The 21733-nt window shown below is 39.2% G+C and overlaps 2 protein-coding genes across 3 annotated transcripts in view; one reads left to right on the forward strand and one right to left on the reverse strand.

Moving 5' to 3' along the window:
* SCAMP1 (secretory carrier membrane protein 1) overlaps positions 1–21733 on the forward strand; it is a 319758-nt gene that overhangs the window by 184641 nt on the left and 113384 nt on the right. The window lies entirely within an intron of this gene.
* ARSB (arylsulfatase B) overlaps positions 1–21733 on the reverse strand; it is a 79672-nt gene that overhangs the window by 38473 nt on the left and 19466 nt on the right. For both annotated transcript variants that reach the window (XR_014491074.1, XM_083351503.1), the window contains exons 5-6: positions 6327–6570; positions 4168–4238 (exon numbers count right to left, since the gene is read on the reverse strand). Coding sequence is in view for 1 of the 2 variants with exons in the window: in XM_083351503.1 (XP_083207629.1) it covers positions 4168–4238; positions 6327–6570 (315 nt within the window). In the remaining variant the exon portion in view is untranslated. The remainder of the gene's footprint in view (positions 1–4167; positions 4239–6326; positions 6571–21733) is intronic.

Raw genomic sequence — 21733 nt, forward strand, 5'->3', positions numbered from 1 at the left:
AGTTGCTGCTATATTGAGAAACAGCCATTCTATGCCAATAGGTTTTGCTTTTGTTTAAATTGTGGCTCATATCTAAATATCTAATATCTAAAAGAGCCAGGTGGTTAAAGGTAAAGGTAAAGGTAAAGGTTCCCCCGCACATGCGTGCTAGTCGTTTCCGACTTTAGGGGCCGGTGCTCATCTCCGTTTCAAAGCCGAAGAGCCAGCGCTTGTCCGAGGACGTCTCCGTGGTCATGTGGCCGGCATGACTAGCACGGAACGCTGTTACCTTCCCACCGTAGCGGTCCCTATTTTTCTACTTGCATTTTTACGTGCTTTCGAACTGCTAGGTGGGCAGAAGCTGGGACGAGTAACAGGCGTTCACTCTGCTACGCGGCACTCGGGATTTGATCCACCAAACTGCCGACCTTCTGATCGACAAGCTCAGTGTCCTAACCCACTGAGCCACCGTGTCCCTTAGGCTAAAAACCATGAGTCTGTTAGTTCTAGTCCTGCTACCTTAGAAACAAATTTCTGAGTCCTAGCAAGACAGCAATGACAAACCACTTCCAAAGATGCCAAGAAAACAGTGGTGATTACTCCAGTTGCCAAGAGTCAAGAATGACTCAAAATCACACACACACACAAAATCTGAACAACTAGCAGTCACAGTGAGAAGAGAAAATTGAGAAAAATTAAATCAAATCCCCACTTAAATATGAAATTCACTGGATAACCAGCCATTTTCTCTCAGTCTTCATTCATAGAATCACACTGTGAAATAAATGTGGTAGATGGGTAAGTGAACCACATACACTTCACTGAGCATAGACAGCTGAAATAAATGCAATTACTAAGAACTAAATCACCCCTTCTAGTTTAGGAACATCTTAATCCTAGAGGATTAAAAAGTACGTTTTACTTTAAAGTACTTTATATACTTAGGGCTAAGTAGCCATAGCACCAAAAAGTGATTCTGGAGCCATCAAATCTGACTCATATTAGGCACTGCATAAAGAACCTCATATATTTCCCACAATGACCTCCAACTTATTAATCAGCTACAAAGGAGGTCCTTTATCTAAATTTACTATTCTCTGCAGAGTAACTATGTTCAGAGAACTAATGTACAAGATGTGTAGAAAAACTGACATTCCATATGGCCCACATCCTGAAAGATGCCTCTTTGTCAACATAGATCAATATGCCTTATTACAATATATCTACGATTGTTCAGGACTGGATGGTCCACAGCACTTTACGTGAGATAATTCTGGCTCCCAGAACAGCACTTACATGTCCATCCACCATTAAAATAACAAATTAAAAATAGTTCATCCATGCTCACTAAATCTTGGGATTTAGTCTCTCTTTTATAATCCTATATAAGGTCTCATAATACTGTATATTGAGAATGCCCAAATCCCACAAAACTGCAAAATTTACTGAGAACATCAAAATCTCATGTAAAAACTCAGTGAGATCATAAAAATCTAGGAATATCTGACAATCTTCCTAAATACTGCATGTGGTTTACATGCTGAAATTGCAAGTAAGACCATGTTGGTCAGGGTTTAGGTATGGAACTCCTACACATGCTACCTTTAGTTACAGATACTAGAAACAAAGTAGATATGTTTGGAGAAAACTAAAACCTTAATTCATCTGGCAGCTGCAACGGCTTTTCTTCATAACAAATGATTTTTGGGGTTTTGTGCACTGTCTGGAATATACAGAATTCAAACCAACTGTTTTATACAGCACATGGCTCCCTGGTTATATACAGCACACTAACTAGCTCACCTAATACTTCATAAAACTTTTTTAGACTTCCAGAAAGATATATGCCTGGAATGCTCACTATGACTTCAATAGTTATGTGCTTGTTCTTCCACTTCTTTATCTACTTTCTCTCTCTCTCTAATGCATGCATAATTATTCATCTCCTATCCATCTGGCACAGTTGCTTTGGGAAGAAATAAAAGAAGAAGAAGCCACCATATACTGCAGCCCTGATTCTGCCTCCCAAACTTTCTTTCTTGCACTTCCAGTAAAGGTTGCCACTGACTCCCCTTTGTGCATTCCGTGGCAGCTGTGGCTTCCCAGTATCTCATTCTCCTTTTCTTCTATAGCCCATGTGCACAAAGTAGCAACTGGATGGGCTGCTTCCTCTATCATTACTACCATTTGGCACCCTCCATGTCACGGAACTTTTGTGGAATGCACAACTTGCACACCTGCTTGTGGTGGCTCTGCTTTCAATTTTGTAGAAATAGGAGTTTTAAAAAAGTAGCATAAACCCACAATCCTGCAGAGAGGCTGTCCTCTGTAGTTTTGGATACCATTTTCTTATTACATGGTAATTTCATTAAGAAATCTGGAGAGAATGTAAAAGTGACATGTTCCAATGAAAAGTCTCTTAAAATCATTCCCATATTGAAAAGCTAAGTGTCTGGCAAAAAAAACCAAAAACCCTGGAGAGAGTTTTGGAATAGACAATGTTTACTGGAAAAGAGATCTGGTGGAATCTCCAAATCATATTGTTACAATGCAAAAGCAACCAGAGTACTTGGAACTTCAGAGATAGAAATCGGCTCAGGCTTCCCCCCCCCCCAGCTCCCCTCCCTTTTCTAAGAGGTCAACAAAGAAACTTGACTGCATTATGAAAGAGCCCATGTATCTATCAGATAAAACAACTCATTAGAACAAAACCATTTAATTTGGGGGCATTACAAACCACCCCCAATCTGTTACAATTCTAGCATGTAGAAGGGCAGCGTACAGAATACAACATAAAAACAAATGTTTTTAAAAAGGAATTATATCATTAAAATGAGAAAGTCCTACCATTCATAGCACCACAACATCACACAAGGCGTTCATCGCTCACTCTGACCCAGCCTCACGATAGACCAAGGTTTTAAGGGCTAGGTTAAATAGGGCTGGAGGAGGTGGTTGTACCTTTGGCCAGAACTGTCTACAGGTAGTCCTTATGACCACAATTGAACCCAAAATTTCTGTGGTTAAATGAGACATTTGTTAAGTGAATTTTGCCCCATTTTACAACCTTTCTTGCCTCAGTTGTTAAGTGAATCACTGCTGTTGATAAGTTATTAAGTGAATGTAGCTTTCCCATTGATTTTGCTTGTCAGAAGGTTGCAAAAAGAGATCACATGAACTCAGGACATTGCAATCGTCATAAACATGAGTCAGTTGCCAAGAGTCTGAATTTTGATCACTTCACCATGGCGTTGCTGGAATGGTTGTAAATGTAAAAAATGGTCATAAGTCACTTTTTTCAGTGCTGTTGTAACTTTGAACAGTCACTAAACAAACTGTTGTAACTTGAGGACTATCTGTATCTGGGACATGTGGCTGTTTAGGGTAGCTCCACACTGTGAACTACATTGACATCTGAGTAACTTGAGTGCACTAGATAGGACAATAATTTCTGGGAATGATTTAGAGTGGCAACATAGATACAATCACTGTGATATTGTTATGACAAAGAGGTGGAATAGTTTGCACCCAGCCTTACTTACAGGTTCTTCCTAGTGGAGGGGAACAGAATAACAGAGTTGGAAGGGACCTTGGAAGTCTTCAACATCCTGCTCCAGCAGGAGACCTTATACCACTCTGAACAAATGGCTGTCCAATTTCTTCTTAAAAACTTCCAGTGATGGAGCACCCACAATTTCTGGAAGCAAGTTGTTCCACTGATTAATTGAGCCTTGGTGGAGCAGTGGGCTAATGCCTCCTTAAGTAACACCAGCTGCCTGCAATTAGTGCAGGTTCGCATCCCACCAGGCTCAAGGTTGACTCAGCCTTCCATCCTTCCGAGGTAGGTAAAATGAGGACCCAGATTGTTGGGGGCAATTAAGCTGACTTTGTAATAATGCCGCTTGGGGGTGTGTGTGAAAGCCCTAATAAGCAGGCATATACATAGAATGAAGGCTACTGCTAAGCTTGTAAGCCGCCCTGAGTCTTCGGAGAAGGGCGGGATATAAATGGAATTAAAATAAAAAAATAAAATAAAATAAATTGTTCTCACTTTCAGGGGAAATCCTCACTTGGTCCTCATTCATGTAACACTCATACCTGGGAATGTTCTACTAACCTAAGCAGCACTCATTTTTAATACATCTGCATAGATTTGTAAAAAGATCCAGCCATTAATGTCAAACTTACATGGAGATGAATCCACGAAAATTGGATCTATGTTATGAAGTAGCTCCTTTCTGGGTGATGGTTTTCCTTCACTGAAACAAAATTTATTATAAAAAGATTCAGTCTCCTTCCATAGTTCAATAGAATCCCATTCCTCCCACTTTAATGTTTCCTTTTGTGTACCATTGAAGAAATAAAAGTATTCTTGTTAACCAATTACATTTCAAAGTAGCTCCAAAAATTAAAAAAAGAAATTAAAAAAAGCAGTCCTGGTTCATATCTCACACTAAGTCATATTGTGAGATTTAAACATGGTTTGTTCAAAAAGACAAAATAACCACTGCACCACCAGAGCCGTGGTGCACAGTGGTTAGAATGCAGTATTGTAGGCTAATCTTGTAACCTATATTCTTATTTTTATTGCCCTGTACACTGCCCTGAGTCCTTCAGGAGAAGGGCGGTATATAAATCAAATAAATAAATAAATAAATAAATAAATAAATAAATAAATAAATAAATACATACATACATACATACATACATACATACATACATACATACATAAATAAATAAATAAATAAATAAATAATTCTGAGGACTGCCAGCAGTTCAATCCTGACTGGCTCAAGGTTGACTCAGCATTCCATCCTTCTCAGGTTGGTAAAATGAGGACCCAGATTGTTGGGGGCAATATGCTGAATCTGTAAACAGCTTAGAGTGCACTATAAAGCATATGAAGCGGTATATAAATCTAAGTGCTATTGCTATTTTAACATTTTGGGTTAAACCCTATTCATTATTTATAAACCACTATGGCTAGCTTCCTACAGAATGATAATCTAAAATAGGAAACTATTAATGCAGTACATCAATTAATTTAGGAGAGCTACAAGATGAAATTAAAAACGCTACACCATAAAACCAACAAAGCAACACCTGGCTTTATATTTAAAAGCTGTTTTCTAAATAGTTCAAGGGAGAATCTTAGAAAACCTTTTCTGTGGAAAAAGTTCCAAAGTTCCTGCGCCACTTACTGAAAATGTCTTTTCTGTGTTTTGCCTTACTCTTTCTGAATCTCAATACATAGGGCTAATGATACAAAAGAGGTTCCAGAAAGTACCTAATGTATTCTTGTTCTCTCTCCCTCTGCCAAAAACTGCTGGAGAGAGTGTGTCACGAGACTGTGGCTCCACATATGTGAGATTTAGTTTTACAGTACTCAGTTTATACAACATTGGTTGCTATGGTGCAATTTTATTTAGACAGCCTTGTCAGATCAGAATCTTCGTTGGTCCACTGCACTCAGAAAAGCTCAGGGACACCAACTGCCAGAGAATGCCCAATCATTCATAAAGTATCATCCTTGTTTCAGAAACTCAGTACCTAAAACATCCCCAGAGATGCTTGTCTGACCAAAGAGAATAACAAAAACCTTACCCTGGGGGCAGGCAAAATATTTTAAATAGCTCTAATAGAAAGCTGTTGTAAGTAACTGATGCATGGCAGAATCAAGCAGGAAGGAGAGTGTGGTCAATTTCATGTACTCGGCATTAATGCAAAACTGTAAAGGCAACAGATTTTTTTTCCCATGAAGGGAAATTATCTCCCAATAATCCCATAGTCAAAATACATCTATCGCATGTTAAAAACCAGCTATTAAAAGCCAGCCATTATATTTCTCAGTGTGAAGTTTCTGCTGAAACAATGTTAGCACCGCAAGTCATTTCATGCTGCTGATTGCTTATTAAGTAATCATCATCTGCACATTTACTTCACAATTCTGAAAACCAGTTGCTTTTCTACTATGACAAAATTAATCAGGTTACATTTTCAAAACTTCTCAGGGGAAATCTGTTTCTCCTACAAAGTGCTATAAGAGATAATGTAGAAGTGAATACTTTTTCATCATCATCACCTTCATCATGCCATTTTCAAAATAGTTTGTTTTTCCCACATTTGCTGATTAAAAGTGCTGATGAACAGATAACATGGAACTTCCCTCTATGTCCCAATTTTGTTCAAAATCTCTCTCTTTGCTTTAACAACACATTAATATTTTCAGAATTGAACAAACTTTTTAACTAATTTTTTTAAAAAAAACTTTCATGTTATAATAATATATATTTTAGAAGCATACTTTGCTTCTTGGGCTTCATCAAATTCTGTTTCAAGCAAGTTACCTGAGTGTTTTCCAGACATCAAAGCCATCTAAAGGCTTTGTGCCATTGGTATATCCTCCAGCAAGCTTCACCAAAGTTGGTAACCAATCAGAAATGTGGATAAGGTCATGGCTTTCAACTCCTTTCCATTTCAGTAAAGGACTGGCAACGAATCCAACTCCTCTCACTCCTCCTTCCCATAATGTCCACTTTCTTCCTCTTAAGGGCCAGTTGTTTCCACCTCCCAGAGTTTGGCCGCCATTATCTGAAATAATTTAACAACATATGCAACTGAGCCTTAAAATTTTTTGTCATATACTGGACATTTATGTAATATTTTATGTGTGCAGCAGAAGGTTGGACTTGACAGCCAACTTGCTCCATCTCATTCTATGATTCAATGCTTCATCTCATTCAATGATTCAATTCCTCAGCACACTGGCTGAGGAATTCTGGGAGTTGAAGTCCACAAGTCATAAAAGGGCCAAGTTTGAAGATCCCTTATGTAAACTAAAGGGACTAATCGCCTGACTGAATAAGGGCTGTGTTCCCTGTGTGGCAACTATTGGCACCAGTGTGTTAATGGACACCTCTCTACCATGCCCATCAACTTTCAGGTTTCATTTCTATTCCATGTTTACATTCTTTTAATTTAAAACAAAAATTAAACACAAGAATTTCAGTCTAGACTCAAAACCACTTAAAATTAATTGTTCTGTTCTGGAGGTTAGATTGGCCCCATTCCTGTTAGCCTGTTATAAGGCCTTAAAAACATAGTTGTGTCATCAAGCCTGTAGAACTGGATGTGTGGCAGAACTTGCGTAGTATTTATGTTTATTTATTAGTTGTTTTTTAATCTCTGCTGCTGATTATGTGTATAGTGTTTTATTGCTAAATTTTTATGATGTTTTAAGTTGTAAGCCACCAAGTCATGAAATTGAAATATGCAGAAATATAGATTGAAATAATAAATACATAATATTTAATCCACATATACAAGCCAGCTTCATTAAGATTTATATTGTTCCCTTTTTCCTTAGCTTTAGGAACGCACAATGCATCCATTATTTCCTTCGCTTCATACATTAACTAATGCTTTTACCATTTGTTCCTTTTATTTTCCAAGTCACAATACTCTCCATATGTTGTGGTTCCCAATAGATGAGCCTGCAAAGCTTTGGTCAATTGAGATTTGCAGAAAATAGTTTTTAGTAAGTTAAATGGGAAAAGATTATAAGATAATTGCTTTAGTAGTACTCATGTCATATGCCCATATTCTCTGCTGATGTTAAGTATACAATGCCAGTCAGTTCTGGCATATTTTCGTCATTTTATCACCCAATCTCAGAAATGTTTATGCAAGCTACAGTCTTAAATCTAAAGATTATCTTGCAAGCCAATCTCCTATTGTTTTTATCTCATCAACTGGAGATGTATGCAGAAATCAAACATCATATTTACATATCAATAGATACAAATATCATGATGACAAATATCCAATAATCTGGTCCAGGTGAGGTACTTTGAAAATTGTAAACAGGCATTTCATCTACCCAACTGGCTATCATTGCTTGTTTGTATAACACTAAGCCATAATTTACTTAATTTGGTGAATAAACCACATTAGACTGGGTTTACAAAATATTTTAAGAAATCCCCATGGTCTGCAAGCCATTATGGTGGGATTTCTAAATAATGCTATAGACCAAGTTATGCACCAGTTCAATGTAGCAGCAATTCAAGCCTCTAAGTATGAAATTTGCTGAGTTTGGTATGACCCAAATAAGTCTTTCCCCAGGGCTTACTCTATTTACAATGCCATGTTGAATGTGTGATAATTAAAACTGTGGGGTGAATACCTACAGATTTTGGTTGCATGTGGAAATTTCAGAATTTCTGTTTCAATTCAGAACCAAGGAGCCTTTTATTTTAATATGCAGTAACAGAAGTAAGGAAAATCATTCTTTCTTGGCTATTACAGGAATAAGAACTGCTGATGCATTCACTCTGTCAGCTGAGTATAATTCAGTACAAACTATGTGCACACGATGTACCTAGGAATACTGGATGAATAATAATCACACTGATTTGGAGAGCCAACTTTCACAGTTGGGATGACTGCTACTGCAAGCTTACTGTACTTTATGAAATTATTGAAAAACGACTTGTAAATCTTTCAAGCAGAAAGTCTCCTCTAAAATATTTCTAAATATTATCCTGTGATGGAAAGGCAGTGGTTTAATATGAGAGAAAAATTATATTCATGTCTTAATCTTAAACACATTAGCTGATACAAATATCCACTGATGACATGTGCAAAAACTAGCAACTTTCATATTCACTGTATATGATTAGTTTTGTGTAAAAGAAAAAAAGTTTCTGTGGGCAACTTTTCTCATGTCATGTTCTTCTGCACAGTGCATGAATGAGGCAAATTTATTTATTTGATTAATTTATATAGCTGCTCTACATATATAACTCTTTTTTTGAGCACAGAAGTACATGCCAACCAAATTTTTGGAAGGAAGATCCACTGATTTCAATGAAATTTACTATCTCATGTTTACTTAGGAATGGAGCCAAAGTCTTGTATTTGTTGCCAAAGCCTTCTATCTACTGAATGAATACTCAAATACGGCAAAATTGTGTCTGGGGTGTGTGTGTATATATATATATGTATAGGCACTGAAGGAAGTTTATCTTAAATACACTGTTTGGGCATTTCCCAAAGTCTTCTGAAACATTATGTTCTTTTAGAACAGGATTTACTCATCTGATTTTTTTAAAACTTAAGGATCTAATTGAGATGTATATTTATAACATCTTCAAAAGGTCCAAGGAGGAAATGAGGCCACTCTTATATACTTTTGCAGATGTTGGGTAGGAACTTCAAACAAACAAAGAAACCTCATTATCTTACACTCATAGCAACCTGATCTGAGGGGGGTGGAGGAGGGACTAGACACAATTGAAAAGTCAGCTGAAGAGATACAATTTTTGTCAAGGCCTTGGAACCTCTTTTGCTGTAACAGTTCTGACAACTGTGACTCCGGATGAAGTGGACAAGATCATGGGGAAACTAAGTGCCGCCACATGCTTGTTGGACCCGTGTCCCTCCTGGCTAGTCTATGCTTCTCGGGAGGTTACACGAGGCTGGCTCCTAGCAGTTATCAATGCCTCACTGAGTGAAGGGTACTTCCCTGCTGCCTTGAAAGAGGCGGTGGTAAGGCCCCTCCTCAAGAAACCGGCACTGGACCCAGCTGTTTTAAACAACTTCCGTCCTGTCTCCAACCTTCGCTTCCTTGCGAAGGTTGTTGAGAGCGTGGTGGCACGACAGCTCCCTTTGAACCTGGAGGAAGCTGAATATCTAGATCCGTACCAATCGGGTTTCAGACCAGGGCACAGCACGGAGACGGCATTGGTCGCGCTGGTGAATGATCTCTGGCGGGCCCGAGATAGAGGTTATTCTTCTGTCCTGGTCCTATTAGATCTATCAGCGGCTTTTGATACCATCGACCATGGTATCTTACTGCGTCGTCTTGAGGGGCTGGGAGTGGGAGGCACCGTTCTGCGTTGGTTCTCCTCCTACCTCTCGGACCGTTCGCAGACGGTGTTGGCAGGAGGGCAGAGGTCAAGCCCTAGGCCTCTTAATTGTGGAGTGCCTCAGGGTTCGGTGCTCTCGCCCCTCCTGTTCAACATCTATATGAAGCCGCTGGGAGAGATCATCCGTAGCTTCGGGGTGAAATATCATCAATATGCTGATGATACCCAGCTATTCATCTCCACCCCGAACCAACCCAGTGATGCCCTCGATGTGATGTCCCGTTGTCTGGAAGCGGTACAGATTTGGATGGGAGAAAACAGGCTTCGACTCAACCCGGCCAAGACTGAGTGGCTGTACATACCGTCATCTCGTTTAGTCCAAGAGGTTCCATCTCTGACTATAGGAGGAGAGATGTTACCTCCCATTGATAAAGCACGCAATCTGGGCGTCCTCCTAGATTCACGACTCAGTTTTGAAGATCACATTGGAACTGTGGCTAGGGGGGCATTTGCCCAGATTCGTCTTATATACCAATTGCGCCCCTTTTTGGACCGAGATGCCCTACGTACAGTCACCCACGCACTCGTTACCTCCCGTATTGATTACTGTAATGCTCTCTACATGGGGCTGCCCTTAAAGACCACCCGGAGGCTTCAGCTGGTGCAGAATGCAGCTGCACGGGTTGTGATGGGAGCTTCCCGATACTCCCATATTACACCCCTCCTGCGTGAGCTGCATTGGCTACCAGTTGCCCTCCGGGTGAGATTTAAGGTGCTGGTACTTACCTTTAAAGCCCTACATGGCTTAGGTCCGGGATACTTGCAGGACCATCTGCTGCCGGGAACAAATTCCCATCGTCCAGTACGCTCACACAGAGAAGGCCTCCTCAGGGTACCGTCAGCTAGGCAATGTCGGCTGGCGACCCCCAGGGGGAGGGCCTTCTCTGTGGGAGCACCAACCCTATGGAATCAGCTCCCCCCTGAGCTTCGGATAGCCCAAAACCTCCAATCCTTTCGCCGCGGCCTCAAAACACACCTGTTCCACCAAGCTGACCTAGACTGACAGGCATTTTAATTAATTTATATTTAGTATTTTTAATTCATTTTAAAATTCTCTAATTTTTTATTGCACTGATGTTCTCAATTTCATTTTATCTTGATTTATGCACTTATTATATGTTTTACTGTGAGCCGCCCTGAGTCCTTCAGGAGATAGGGCGGGATATAAATCCCATCAATAAATAAATAATAAATAAACTATGTCTTTCCTGTTTGTGGATCAATGTCAGTATTGCGGCTTTCATTTTACACATGAGAAAGCAGGCATGGTAGGTGGGCTAAAACGTCAAGCTGGTGGCCACAACTGCATATCTGAAGCCCTGTCCCATTTTATGTACATCATACGCATAACACAGGTTAAAAAAAGTCCAATCATAGCCACCAGATTGATTTTCTCTGAGAAGACCTAAGGTTTAGCATTAAGATATGCAACAGAAGACTCACTTCCAATTGCGGCCAAACAGGCCCTTCAGGAAATGAGTCTGATTCCTAGCAAGGCAGGATTGCAAGACAGCAGTTCCTTTAAAATATATAGACAAATAAAAGGTGAACTCCACTTTCTATTTCTTCCATCCAAATATACTTTAGTCTGGTAAAGCTTGGCAAGATGGGGTTGGTGGGGAGATGAAGAAGGGACCATCTCTATGGCTGCACTTTTAGGGATTGGGAATGGCTAATGCCCCTCTCCCCAATTTACTTGAGGTGGCAGGCTGGGGCTGCACATTGTCGCCTATGGACACAAAATAAACAAAGCAATCTGGAGCTAATTCTCCAGCAGGATCAGGATATGGCTGGAAAGGCCTTACAGGGGGGAGAATGGGGAGAGAAAGGGGGGAGGAGGCGCAGGGGGCAAACAATGGCTCTGTGAAGCTGAACAGCAGCTTGGACAGGAAGGCTCTGCAGACAGGCTGGCAGACAGCTGTCAGCCATTCCAACAACATTTCCTGCAGCCAATGAAAACTGGCCAGCATCTAACCTCCCGAGCCAGCTCAGGAACACCAACAAAGGATTAAACATTTCAGCATTAGCAGCCTGCGTGTCACGGACATAATTCAGTGTCAGGGATTTTCTGACTGCACGTGGCTCCTTTTTCCCCTTTCTCTCCTTGCCCTCCTCCATTCACAAATAAAGAGCAGCTGCAACTAAAGTACCATATCTGCAAAACACAGGCCCAAAGCCAATACACTGGCTTTATTTACTGTGAATAGCAACTGAGCTCAGGCAGTCAGACATATAGTACGTACATCTGTTTTGCAAATCAGTCCTTTCCCTAGAGTGACATGTATTTTCAACTATTAAAGAGGCAATAACACCAGACCAATTTTTTTTAAAAACTTTGCATCTAAATGTTTTAAAACAGACCTAAGAATTATTCTAAAAGAATTAATTCACACCTAAATATTGAGAATACTTATTATATATATGACTTCAAATAATAGCTAATGCTGATAAGCACCTGGGACTTCTAAACATTACAAAAATTACTTCTCAATCATATAGTAATCTGTCCACCTATTTTTTCCCCCTGTTAAAGCTAAATGAAGACCCAGTTTGGTGTAGTGGTTAAGGGTCCAGGCTAGAAAATGGGAAACCAGGAGTCCTGCCTTAGGCACAATGCCAGGTGGATGATTTTGGGCCAGTCACTTTCTCTCAGCCCAAGGAAAGGCCAATGGCAATCAGCTTTTTTTTAAAAAAAAATTGCCAAGAAAACTGTGGGGACTTGTCCTGACAGACCAAGAATTGGACATTGAACGGAAGGAAAACAAAATGAACTAAATTGGTCATATTGCATTTCTGTCTTTTAAAAAATAGCCTAAGTACATCTTTTCCATGCATATCTGCACTACTCTTAAGAAACGTATAGTCATTTCCATATATTCAGAAAGAAATTAACAGCAAGTTCTACAGATGTCATATAATAATAGACTGATTTAAGGTATAGATTCAGTGGCAAACTGTATTATCACATCTCTGATTTCATAATGAACTAAATTTCAAAAAAATAATGTCTTAGGATTGTTCCAAAGAATTTATATGTATTTACCTTGAAATCAGGAGCGAAAATAATCAAAATTTCTATAGTTTGGCTTAGCTGAGGGTCACATATGACCTTAATAACCTGATACAAATTCTACTAAATATTCACAAGTTATCTAAAACAGATTTAGCAGAGCAGAATTCTCACTGACTCTTTAGTTTCTCAAGGCCCATCTTCAAATATTGCCAGATATTTATTTTCATCTGAGCTAAGTCCCAAAGATGCTTTTTCAAGAGGCAACTCGATTTTCTTGTTTTTCTTTGAAGACATTTCGCTTCTTATCCAAAAAGCTTCTTCAGCTCTGACTGGATGATGGGGAATGGAAGGATTTATATTCCTTGAAGATAGTTGGTCATTTGCATTCTTTTAGAGACTCATTGAGGCCACTTGGGGGTTAATCTATGTCCTCAAAGTCACCTGAGTGGTGCAAATAGGTTTGGAGCCTTCTTGGAACTGCTGAAAGGAATGTGTTGTAGACTGGAGATAGAAGATGTTGTATCCCTCCCCCTCTATTGAGAGAGGGTTGTTCAATTTTCACTTCCAGTCACCTCTTGAAAAAGCACCTTTTCGATGACTGAGAATCTCCATAGACATATGGGCTAAGGTCTTACATGCCTACTTTTTTCCCAAGTAAAGCAGACTGAATTTTGGTTTTTTAAAATTATGCTTACTGTATCATGTACTTCGGCTTTTTCTAATTTTCAAGGTGGTACCTTGTTCAATAGTAGTGACTGTGAGAGTGATCTTGAAGTCCTAGTGGACAATCACTTAAATATGAGCCAGCAGTGTGCTGCAGCTGCCAAAAAAGCCAACACAGTGCTAGGCTGAATTAACAGAGGGATAGAATCAAGATCACGTGAAGTATTAATACCACTTTACAATGCCTTGGTAAGGCAACACTTGGAATGCTGCATCCAGTTTTGGTTAAAGGTAAAGGTAAAGGTTCCCCCGCACATGCGTGCTAGTCGTTTCCGACTCTAGGGGCCGGTGCTCATCTCCGTTTCAAAGCCGAAGAGCCAGCGGTTGTCCGAGGACGTCTCCGTGGTCATGTGGCCGGCATGACTAGACGCCAAAGGCGCCAAGATGTAAAAAAGATGTTGAGATTCTAGAAAGAGTACAGAGAAGAGGAACAAAGATGATTAGGAGACTGGAGGCTAAAACATATAAGGAACGTTTGCTGGAATTGGATATGTCTAGTTTAATGAAGAGAAGGATGAGGGGTGTCATGATAGCAGTGTTCCAAAATCTCAGGGGCTGCCACAAAGAAGAGGGAGTCAAGCTATGCTCCAAAGCACCTAAAGGCAGGACAAGAAGCAACAGATGGAAATTAGTCAACCTAGAACTAAGGAGAAACTTCCTGACAGTTAGAACAATTAATCAGTGGAATAACCTGCCTCCAGAAGCTGTGAATGCTCCAACACTGGAAGTTTTTAAGAAGAGACTGGACAGCCATTTGTCTCAAATGGTATAGGGTTTCCTGCCTGAGCAGGGGGTTAGACTAGATGATCTCCAAGGCCCCTTCCAACTTTATTGTTGTTGTTATTATTATTATTATTTCTTCCCCATTTGGTTCAGAGTTACAACAAAGAAGCAAAGAGACTTTATCTCTAGATCTCTTTTTCCTAACATTTTTTCCTAACAGCTATTGCAGAATATAGCACAAAGGCACTAAGGACAAGGACTTTCAGAATAACTTAGCAACATACAAAAAAGTATTGGTACCCATGGAAATAACATTCTCTTCCTCCCATCTATCTTCATAATATAAATATTTTTAAGTACCCTCTTAAGCGGATTTTTAGCTGACTCTTTCCTGACTTAGAAACCAAGAGCCATACAAGAACTTTCCCTAATCTGATGGTCTCCAGATGTACTGTGCATGTATCATGTAGAATTCCCAGGCAATATAGCCAAAATTGTATCTCCAAGCACCTGATGCATTTAAACCTGGAAGTGACTGCTAATAATGAGGCTATTTCCATCCTTGTGAGTTTGGACATCTGTTTCCCACATTATTATTAAAGTCCCAGACATAATATAGGAAGGTAAAGAGGAAAATAATGCAAAAGGAGATAAAACAAGTTTTAAGACAGAGGGGTTATGAAAAATAAAGCAACAGCAGAATGAGAAGGAATTGATTCAGCCATAATAGGATCAGGACCCTGAGTAGGAAACTTATGAGATTCACTAGAACTGTTTTTACTTCAGAATGAATAAATTAAAAGTCCTCTGTCAATGACCTAAATGCACATTAGGGAGAAGGTACTTTTTAGATAGCTTCATGGCCATTTTTTATGGGGACGCAATCCACGCAAAATATTCACTGAAATGATCAGATGGACCACTGTTGTTCACTCATGACAGAAAAATAATTACAATGTTATAACAATGTCTATACAAGTAGTCTTCAACTTATGACCACAATGGAGCCTAAAATTTCTGCTGCCAAGAAGACAGTTGTCAAGTGAGTTGTGCCCCATGTTATGACTTTTGCCATGGTTGTTAAGCAAATCACTGCAGTTGTTAAGTGAATCATGTGGTTGTTAAGTGAATCTGGCTTCCCCCATTGATTTTGCTTGTCAGAAACTAGCTGGGAAGGTTACAAATGGTGATCACATGACCCCGGGGCAGTGATTATGTGACCATGGGGATGTTGCAGTGGTACTCAGACCTCTGAAAAGAGTGAACTGTCCCTTGGATAACAACCTACAATATGAGGAAGAGTGATAAGGGAAATGCACATACAGAAAAAGAATGAAAGGCGATGTAAACAAAAGTGAATGCCAATAAAAGTCTGGCCTGCTTGGTTCAACTCCATCTACTGTTGGCATACATGCAATTCCTAACACATTATTCTTGCAGGAATGTGATCCTTGAAAATAAATTATATATGGTCTTCATAAGAGGATTTTAAATTGGTATCCCATGTAATTATTTTAACAGGGGCACACTGACATGAATTATATCCCATTGAAATAAATCATGCTTCAAGCATTAACTTCCAGTTAAGCACAAGAAATAAAATACAATTTTTTTCCTAAAGTCACACAAATTTGTAAATTAGTCATAATATTTTCTTGCTATTTAGTCAACATCTTAAGCAAAACAGCAGTATCCAGGCCAACAAACCGACTAGAATATTCTGGGAGAAAAAGGACATTTATAAGTGTTCTCCAAAACCTTTTGTTTACATTTTATCATTTTATCTAAGTAACAAAAGGTTTGCACCCTTAGATTTTCTCCTTATTTATCCAAAGCATGTTTTCTGAAACTGACTCATTATGACAGTACATAAAGATAAGATAATTCTGGCTGAAATGTCATTGCTAAATGTTGAACTTACTAGAATATGCAAGGCTTCAGACCATTTGCAAACCATGAGTTACGGTGTATTTTTTCCTGTCTAATATTCAGATTTTTTACTCAAAATTATACAGGGATGAGCCATTAGCAAGTAAGAACTACTTACTGCAAATAAAAAAAGAATACCATATAACTTTCCAGCAGGCACAGCTATTGCTGAGAATTGCAGGAACTTCACATACCTGGAAAGCATCTGAAGAAATGAACATTCTATTCATAGTGAAACATTTTGGTTCAATTGGTTTTCCATGAAGGAAATTTCTACTAACATAAACCTTGAACTTAAAAAATTGTAATACTTCTTAAAAAGTACAGAACAATGTTGGCTGGGGAATTCTGGGAGCTGGAAATCCATATATCTTAAACTTGCCAAAGTTGAAAAATATTGTCCCAGAGTGAGTTATCTCATTAATAAGGGAAATGTTTTCAAAGATTAAGACACCAACTTTTTTTGGCTGAGGCCAAATATCTCACTTTTCCCAGAATTCTCTCCACAAACTATTTCTAAACATTACACAAAGCCAAATGTGAATTTTGTATCTTAGATGGTAAGTCATTGTAAGATACCAATGTTGTGATAGGAAAGTGATATATTAATGCAGTCAGTAATGAGGAAAACAATTGCTTATGTTTATGCATTTGTCTCTAAAGCAAATACGGATTCTGCAATCTGATCTGCTAGTATTTATAATAGCATACCACAATAGATAGGTACACAGGCAGACAGGTAGATAAACATCTACACTGTCTGGCCCACCATTGAAAAACAAATACTGAATTGTTTTCATTTAAGTTGTTTTGAAGATCATGCTCCATCTTTATCCAACTCTTTTAGAATACGTTAACTGTTGTAAGCTATTTTAGGAAAAAAGATGGCTTAGGGCTTTTAGAGGATAATATATGCACAGATCAGGAATATGCAAAAATCGAAGGAAATGATCTTTCTGAATTTCAAATCAAAGTTAGATTGAATTTCATGTTGTACATTTCTTAAGTGAATTAGTAAAATAGTTTGAAAGAGCTTGGGAATAATCTTTCTAGCTTCTGAAGTTTACAGAGCTATGTAGGATAGATGAATAAGAACAAAACAGAAAGAAAAGTATCGGCAGAGCAAAGCCTATCTTTATATTTTCTCAGGTATTATGCTCTATCACGCATTTAGCATATATGTCTGAAGAAGAGCTTATGCCATCTGTATCCAAATAATCGTTGGTTATTACATACATCTCAGTAAATTTATTTCAGATAATAAATATAGTTTAGTAATTATAATCGCAAATCTGTGGCCTAATCTAAACTTATTTCTAATGTAGCTTTGGTAGTGGAAAAGCTCCATGTATCTGCAGAACCACAATAATTTAGCCTTCTGACAAACTGAGATAATATTAATGTTAGGTTATATTATCTGCTCACTGGTGTTCTGGGTTCTTACAAAAGTATAAATAATGCCAACATACACTGGATCATGGAGAAAGCTAGGGAATTCCAGAAAAAAACATCTGCTTCATTGATTATGCTAAAGCATTTGATTGTGTAGATCACAACAAACTGTGGTGAGTTCTTAAAAAGATGTGAGTACCAGACCATCTTATTTGTCTCTTGAGAAACCTATATGCGGGTCAAGAAGCAACAGTGAGAACTGGACACGGAACCACTGATTGGTTTAAAATTGGGAAAGGAGTCCGGCAAGGCTGTATACTGTCGCCCTGCCTATTTAACTTATATGCAGAGCACATCATGAGAAAGGCAGGGCTAGATGAATCAAAAGTTGGAATTAAGATTGCTGGGAGAAATATCAACAACCTAAGATATGCAGATGATACCACTCTAATGGCAGAAAGTGAAGAGGAACTAAAGAGCCTCTTGTTTGTGGGTGAAGAAGGAGAGTGCAAAAGTTGGCTTAAAACTTAACATTAAGAAAACCAAGATCATGGCATCCGGCCCTCTCAATTCTTGGCAAATAGATGGGGAAGAAATGGAGGTAGTGACACATTTTATTTTCTTGGGCTCCAAGATCACTGCAAATGGGGACTGCAGCCAAGAAATTAAAAGATGCTTGCTCCTGGGGAGAAAAGCCATGGCAAATCTAGACAGCACACTAAAAAGCAGACATCACCCTGCCAACAAAAGTGCGTATAGTCAAGGCTATGGTCTTCCCAGTTGCAATGTATGGCTGTGAAAGTTGGACCATAAGAAAGGCTGAGCGCCAAAGAATTGAGGCCTTTGAACTATGGTGCTGGAGAAAACTCCTGCGAGTCCCTTGGACTGCAAGGTGATAAAACCGGTCAGTCCTAGAGGAGATCAACCCTGACTGCCCTTTAGAAGGCCAGATCCTGAAGTTGAAACTCAAATACTTTGGCCACCCAATGAGAAGGAAGGACTCACTGGAGAAGAGCCTAATGCTGGGAAAGATTGAGGGAAATAGAAGAAAGGGACGACAGAGAATGAGGTGGCTAGATGGAGTCACTGAAGCAGTAGGTGTGAACTTAAATGGACTCCAGAAGATGGTAGAGGACGGGAAGGCCTGGAGGAACATTGTCCATGGGGTCGCGATGGGTCAGACACGACTTCGCAACTAACAACAATAACATAATTTTCTTACCTTGTGCGGTGGGCATATTATGGTTCTCTCTCACACACACAAACACACACACCATTTTTATCAACATTTTTTTCAGAGACTGGTTATGTTTCAAAACAGGCTCGTGTTGCAAGGCTTTGGCTCTGTTGCCGATGCAAGTCAAAATCCAATATGTTAGGTGCAAAGCTGGAAAAATAAACACTAACACCATCTCAAATTAATAGAATGTCTTTATCACTGCTACTCTACTTTAGAAGCATAAACAGCATTGTCTTCATTAGCACATACCTAAGGGGATTGCTGTTACATATGCCAGAGGCAATGAATTTTTGGTTTATACTTCATAAGCAGAGTGTAGTATTAAAAGCCATAAAGCACAAAATGGTGAAATGAAATTTGACATAAACCCTGAAGCCTGATCAATCACACAGTGACACAATCACAGTCTGAACAGTAGTTATAGATGAGCTTTTTACATGTCAAGAAAAAGACAAGGTAATAAATAGAAAAACATTTGCAGGTTTATAGCCAGCCTCAACATTTCACTGTCTTCTTCCACACCATTACAATATCTAAAAAATTATGACGTGTGAAATTATTTATTATATGGGGAAAACAGAACAATTTTTGAAGAATTAAAAATCCCAGAAAAATGAACAGTGTAAATAAGCTATTCTTACAGAATATGCCATACAACTGCAAGAAAAATCAAATAATGGAATGGCTTGCCTTCTGGAGTTATGGACGCTTTGTCACTAGAAGTTTTCAAGAAAAGTTTGGACATTAATTTGTCCGGGATAGTATAAATGCCTTGGGCAGGGGTTGGATGAGAAGATCAAGGTGCCTTCCAGCCCGATGATTCTATGATTTAATATTTATTAGCAAAATTGTCTCATGGGGCATTCAGAACTACACCCAGTATTCCTTATTTAACTCTGGTAAAATTTACATTAAAATACTAAATTAGTGAGCACATTTCCCTTAATATGTATTGGCAAGGAATTCACCCTTTTCTCTTGAGATATGATCTCTACCCTCTCCTTTTTTGGATCATTTGTCTGAACTAAAAAAGGGAAGCTTAGAAAAATATCTCTCCTTACATTTACTTTTGAACTGTATTAGACATTCAGGGGACAAGAACAAAATCCTTTGTAAAACACTTTTCACTATGCACTTTCTACTTAGTGCTGCTGTTTTGCTGAAAGGGGGAAATACACTGTCAGAGAAAAATGCAGGTGACAGAAGATGGTTATTAAGTTCATATTCCCTTGGAATTTATCCAGCCTCCCCAACCTTTTTTAGGTTTATGTACAGTGAAGTCCACTAACTTCTTAGATGGTTTCTCCAAAATCAAGATCTTCATAAATAATAACATAAATTGAATTCCATTCCAGTTAGCCTACATCCACTGCTATATTCAGGGGAGTTGAAATATTAAATCCTGCTTCCAAACCTCAGAGCACCTCTTCCAATGAGTATTTTGCCTTTCATATACTGTGTCTCATTGCCAAGACATTTTCACGCATGTTGATAAAAGAATCTCAAATGCCATGTGCTAATGCAAAATATTTCTTTCTGATGTTGAATTTAAATTGTCAAGTTAATGTTGTTGTTAGCTGCGAAGTCGTGTCTGACCCATCATGACCCTATGGACAACATTCCTCCAGGCCTTCCTGTCCTCTACCATCTTCTGGAGTCCATTTAAGCTCACGCCTACTGCTTCAGTGACTCCATCCATCCACCCTCATTCTCCGTCGTCCCCTTCTTCTCTTGCCCTCAATCTTTCCCAGCATTAGGCTCTTCTCCAGTGAGTCCTTCCTTCTCATTAGGTGGCCAAAGTATTTGAGTTTTAGCTTCAAGATCAGGCCTTCTAAAGAGCAGTCAGGGTTGATCTCCTCTAGGACTGACCGGTTTGATCGCCTTGCAGTCCAAGGGACTCGCAGGAGTCTTCTCCAGCACCATAGCTCAAAGGCCTCAATTCTTTGGCGCTCGGCCTTTCTTATAGTCCAACTTTCACTGCCATACATTGCAACTGGGAAGACCATAGCCTTGACTATACACACTTTTGTTGACAGTCTCTGCTTTTTAGTGTGCTGTCTAGATTTGCCATGGCTTTCCTCCCCAGGAGCGTCTTTTAATTTCTTGGCTACAGTCCCCATCTGCGGTGATCTTGGAGCCCAGGAAAATAAAATCTGTCACTACCTCCATTTCTTCCCCATCTATTTGCCAGAAATTGAGAGGGCTGGATGCCATGATCTCGGTTTTCTTAATGTTAAGTTTCAACCCAGGTTTTACACCCTCCTTCTTCACCCGCAACAAGAGGCTCTTTAGTTCTTCTTCACATTCTGCCATTAGAGTGGTATCATCTGCATATCTTAGGTTGTTGATATTTCTTCCGGCAATCTTAATTCCAGCTTTTGATTCATCTAGCCCTGCCTTTCTCATGATGTGCTCTGCATAGAAATTAAATAGGCAGGGCGACAGTATAGAGCCTTGCCGGACTCCTTTCCCAATTTTGAACCAAACAGTGGTTCCGTGTCCAGTTCTCACTGTTGCTTCTTGGCCCACATATAGGTTTCTCAAGAGATAAATAAGATGGTCTGGTACTCCCATCTCTTTAAGAACTTGCCACAGTTTGTTATGATCCACACAATCAAAGGCTTTAGCATAGTCAATGAGGCAGAAGTAGATGTTTTTCTGGAACTCCCTAGCTATCTCCATGATCCAGCGTATGTTGGCAATTTGATCTCTAGTTCCTCTGCCTCTTCGAAATCCTGCCTGTACTTCTGGTAGTTCTTGATCCACATACTGCTGAAGTCTAGCTTGTAGGATTTTAAGAATGAC

Source organism: Vipera ursinii (genome assembly GCF_947247035.1).
Source record: "Vipera ursinii genome assembly, chromosome: 2".
Lineage (NCBI taxonomy): Eukaryota > Metazoa > Chordata > Lepidosauria > Squamata > Viperidae > Vipera > Vipera ursinii.